This window comes from Microtus ochrogaster, unplaced genomic scaffold (genome assembly GCF_000317375.1).
Source record: "Microtus ochrogaster isolate Prairie Vole_2 unplaced genomic scaffold, MicOch1.0 UNK1, whole genome shotgun sequence".
Lineage (NCBI taxonomy): Eukaryota > Metazoa > Chordata > Mammalia > Rodentia > Cricetidae > Microtus > Microtus ochrogaster.
The window spans coordinates 20,876,787-20,880,792 of record NW_004949099.1 but is presented as its reverse complement, the minus strand read 5'-3'; the positions used below and the strand labels follow the sequence as shown (position 1 = coordinate 20,880,792).

Here is a 4,006-nt window from a genome sequence, read left to right as displayed (position 1 = left end):
AATATATACAAAGAGACAATAGTCAGTCTTTGAAAGGAAACTCTGATACATGCTACAATACGAATGAACCTAAGGACAGCAAGCAAAGTGAAATAAGCAAGCAGATCACAAAGGACAAATGTATATGATTCTGCCTGTGTGAGATGCCAAGGTTAGTAAAACACATATAAATAGAAATTAGCACAATGGCTACCAGGAAATGGGGAATGGAAAATGAGGAACCATTGTCTAATGAAAACAGAATATCCAGATTGTGAATTTTTGATCATTGGGTGATGGGAATTGAAGAGAGGGATTCATGCATGCAGAGTATGAGACACACCCTCAACCAGCAACTTCAGACTTGCAAGATGAAAACAGTGTTGTAGTCTGGTTGTACAATAGCATGGCTGTTCAACATTTTTGTTGAACACAAAATATACACAAGTGACAATGGTGCAGGTGGCATATCTTACATAGTTTTATTATGTTATTTTATGCCTTGTCCACAATAACTTGCATAATTACACTTCCTGTTTTATTGACAATTGAACCCCATCCCCCCAAAAAGATGAATAATTTCTCAGTCATGAAAGTAAAGAAGAAACATAGAAGTTGGGATTCAACCTCATGTCCTACAAATAAAAGAAATGAAGAACCTGTGAGACACCCCAGCTGGTGAAGGCTGCTAAACATTTTGCTGCTAAACATGCTTTCTTTTTTTAAAAAAAAATATTTGTTTATTTATTATGTATACAATATTCTGTCCGTGTGTATGTCTGCAGGCCAGAAGAGGGCACCAGACCTCATTACAGATGGTTGTGAGCCACCATGTGGTTGCTGGGAATTGAACTCAGGACCTTTGGAAGAGCAGGCAATGCTCTTAACCACTGAGCCATCTCTCCAGCCCCCTAAACATGCTTTCTTGAGTTCAATTCCTGGAGCCCACAAGGTGGAAGAAGAGAAGAGACAGCCTCAAGTTATCCTCTCACCTCCATATCCATGCTGGGGCTCCATATACATATACATATACACAAATAAATAAATGTAAATATAAGTAACAGAAACAAAGTAAACACAGTTTAATTAAATTTAACCACTACCTACTAATAGGTTTCTTAGGATAATACATAAAGAGAAATAAGGCCTTGTTTTGTAGTCTGAAATAAACTAATTCATATGTTGTACTAATTTTAAATTATGTGCTATATCATGGGGAACACTATTTTCATATGATCTGCCAAGCAGGTAATTCACATAAAAATAAATGGGCATGGGCCTAGAGAGATGGCTCAGTGGTTAAGAGCATTGACTGCTCTTCCAGATGACCCAGGTTCAATTTCCAGCACCCACATGGTCTCTTATAACTGTCTGGTTCCTCACACAGACGTACATACAGATATATATATAGAGAGAGAGTAGGCAGAGTCAGTGAGAAGCCATGTAGCCACCAGAGGAGACAGATGCTGGAACTTTGCCTGGTAAACCACAGCCACATGGCAATACACAGATTAACAAAAATGGGTTAATTTAAGACATAAGAGCTAGCAAGAAAGATGCTTAAACTATTGGCCAAACAATATTGCAAATAATATAGTTTCTGTGTGATTATTTTAAATCTGGACTGCCGGGAAACAAATGAGCAGCCTCTGCCAACAGCAAAATACCAACACAATAAAAATAAATAAATTAAATAAAAATAAATAGACATATAAGATGAGTCCTGCTCTGGTAAATAGCATCAGAGCTTCTGTACCATAGGAAAGATCAACAGAGTACAGAAGAGAGAGGGGGAAAACAACCTTGTTTGCCTCTACAGCATGAAGCTGAATGCAGCCTGAGCAGAGGTGGAGCGTCAGACAGAAACTTGCCTACTGAAGTAAAAATAGAAGGACATGATAGGATGTGTTTCCAGAAATATTCTTGTGAAGCACTGGCTTTCTCTTGTAAACTTCTAATCTGCCACAGATTAACAGTTTTATAAAATACATTCATAAGGATCAGCTAGGAAACAAACAAAACAAATACAGCCAAAGACATGAAAATGCAAACCAACTGATCATTTGCTTGAATGTTACCGTCATGTCCAACGGTTCTCCATTTCTAAACAGTGCTCTCACTGTCTGCACAAATCTTATCACAGCGCAGCAATCAGCACTTCCTGACCTGTACCAGTCTACAACCACACTGTGCCTGCTAGGGTGTACCAGAGGCTCGAGACTGCATGCTTCCTTCAGTTAAGTGGTAGTGACTGAGCTGGCCTCCACGCAAGGCTAACACTAGACTTGTAACTCTACTAAAATAGGAACTTCAGAGTAGCTCTGTAAGGTTTTTACTAAAAGCTGAAGAGCGTCTACTTTAAAACCATGATCATGGACAATGAGCAGCATCAAAGGATTTTTCACGATCGAGAAATGTAGCACTTACAGGTTAGAAGGGTAATCTTGGTGGCAGTTTGAAAGTTGGATGTGAGGGGGGAACATGTGGCTACAGAGATGTTAGCTATTAGGACCATCCAAGCAATAAAGCAGAAAGCCAACACAGGGTGTGGCCATTGGGCAAAGATGAACAGGCACAAAATACATGCTGTTTAGTACTATGACTTACCAATGAGGAAGGACAAAGTAACAGAGATTATGTACGGTGTTGAAGATGACTCCATTTTTTTCCATAGGAAACATTATTCTGTCTACACAATTTCACCTAGTCCTTTGGCTGGCCATTTTATATATTTTAGTTACAAGATCACCTTCTCCCTCAGGGTAACTGCCAAGATGTCACACAGGAACAGTGTAGAATAAACTCATGACTGTGCCCTTTTGATTTTAGATTACTTGCTAAATAATGAGTCACATTACCTACATGAGACCTCTCAAGCCGGTGTTCTGCAAAAATTGTATGTCTAGGCATTATTATAATGTTAATTTTTCCCATTTAGATGGAAAAACTGGCCACCAACAAATTCATCTCAAAAATTGATGATGTTTCTACATATTCTATTCAAGTGAGAGCAGTTGTGAGCTCATCTTGCAGAGTATCTGGAAGCTGGGGCGAGTGGAGTCAACCTATTTATGTGGGTGAGTTCCTGTTGTGTATTTAAAAGCCATGGCAACAGATAATCCTGGGAAGTGCACTTGTTCATTCAGGTCTTGAAATGGCTTCATCTTTACTCTGCCTCATCTTTCATCCATCTACTGTGTCTTCAACTAGACACGTGTGTTCTAGGAAAGAGTGTCCCACTGTCTCCCTAGCACAAGCCCTTCCTAGGACTATTTTGCTCAATTATTTTTATTTAGATTTTTTTCCGTTTTGACTTCTGTCCATATTGTGAGTGTGTGTATGTGTGCATGCATGAGTGTGTGCCGTATGTACCTGTATGTGGATATGCAGGTATGTGCAATGTGTGTGTCTGTAAGGATAAAGGAGGATGTTGGGATCCTATTCTATCACTCTCTGTCTTGTTTCCTTGAGACAGTCTCTTGTTGAACCTGGTTAATATTTTAGGGCTCAGTCTCTTAGCACCTTGTCATGGTGCTTAGCGTGGTGCTTACCCTTACCTGCTGCAAGGTGCTTAGCAAATTCGACTGGCGTAGAGGACTCTGTGGTTCTAGCTGATTACATTACCTCTTACAAAACCCAAGGGATCTTCCTCAACAATTTGGACAGCATACTTAAAGAGAAATTTATTTTGGGCACATGCTAAAATTTCCTATTACAGTAATTTATTCACTCGGGCTTCAGGGTGGGTCATCTGGAAATTCTTGGGCAGCGAACCATTTGCTGGTGTGGTTGTGAGCCAGTGCTGATGTGACCGGGTATTTTTCCAGGGGAGACAGGCATGGTGGAAGGGCTCGAGAGGTGGAACACTGATCTGGGTCTCGAGAATTCTGCCCCTAACTCCTGTGGCATGCCCTACAGTTGTTCAATGTACAACCAACCCTGCCTTGTTCGGTGCTATGACAGCACTGGTGTGTGTGTGTGTGTGTGTGTGTGTGTGTGTGTGTGTGTGTGTGTGTGTGTGTGTGTG

The 4,006-nt window shown here is 40.4% G+C and overlaps 1 protein-coding gene across 1 annotated transcript in view; it reads left to right on the top strand.

The window, feature by feature from the left end:
* The window catches only part of Il5ra (interleukin 5 receptor subunit alpha), a 30,991-nt gene that overhangs the window by 8,805 nt on the left and 18,180 nt on the right, over nt 1-4,006 (top strand). Inside the window, exon 8 of the mRNA XM_005364957.3 lies at nt 2,918-3,056. Within this exon, the coding sequence (XP_005365014.1) occupies nt 2,918-3,056 (139 nt within the window). The remainder of the gene's footprint in view (nt 1-2,917; nt 3,057-4,006) is intronic.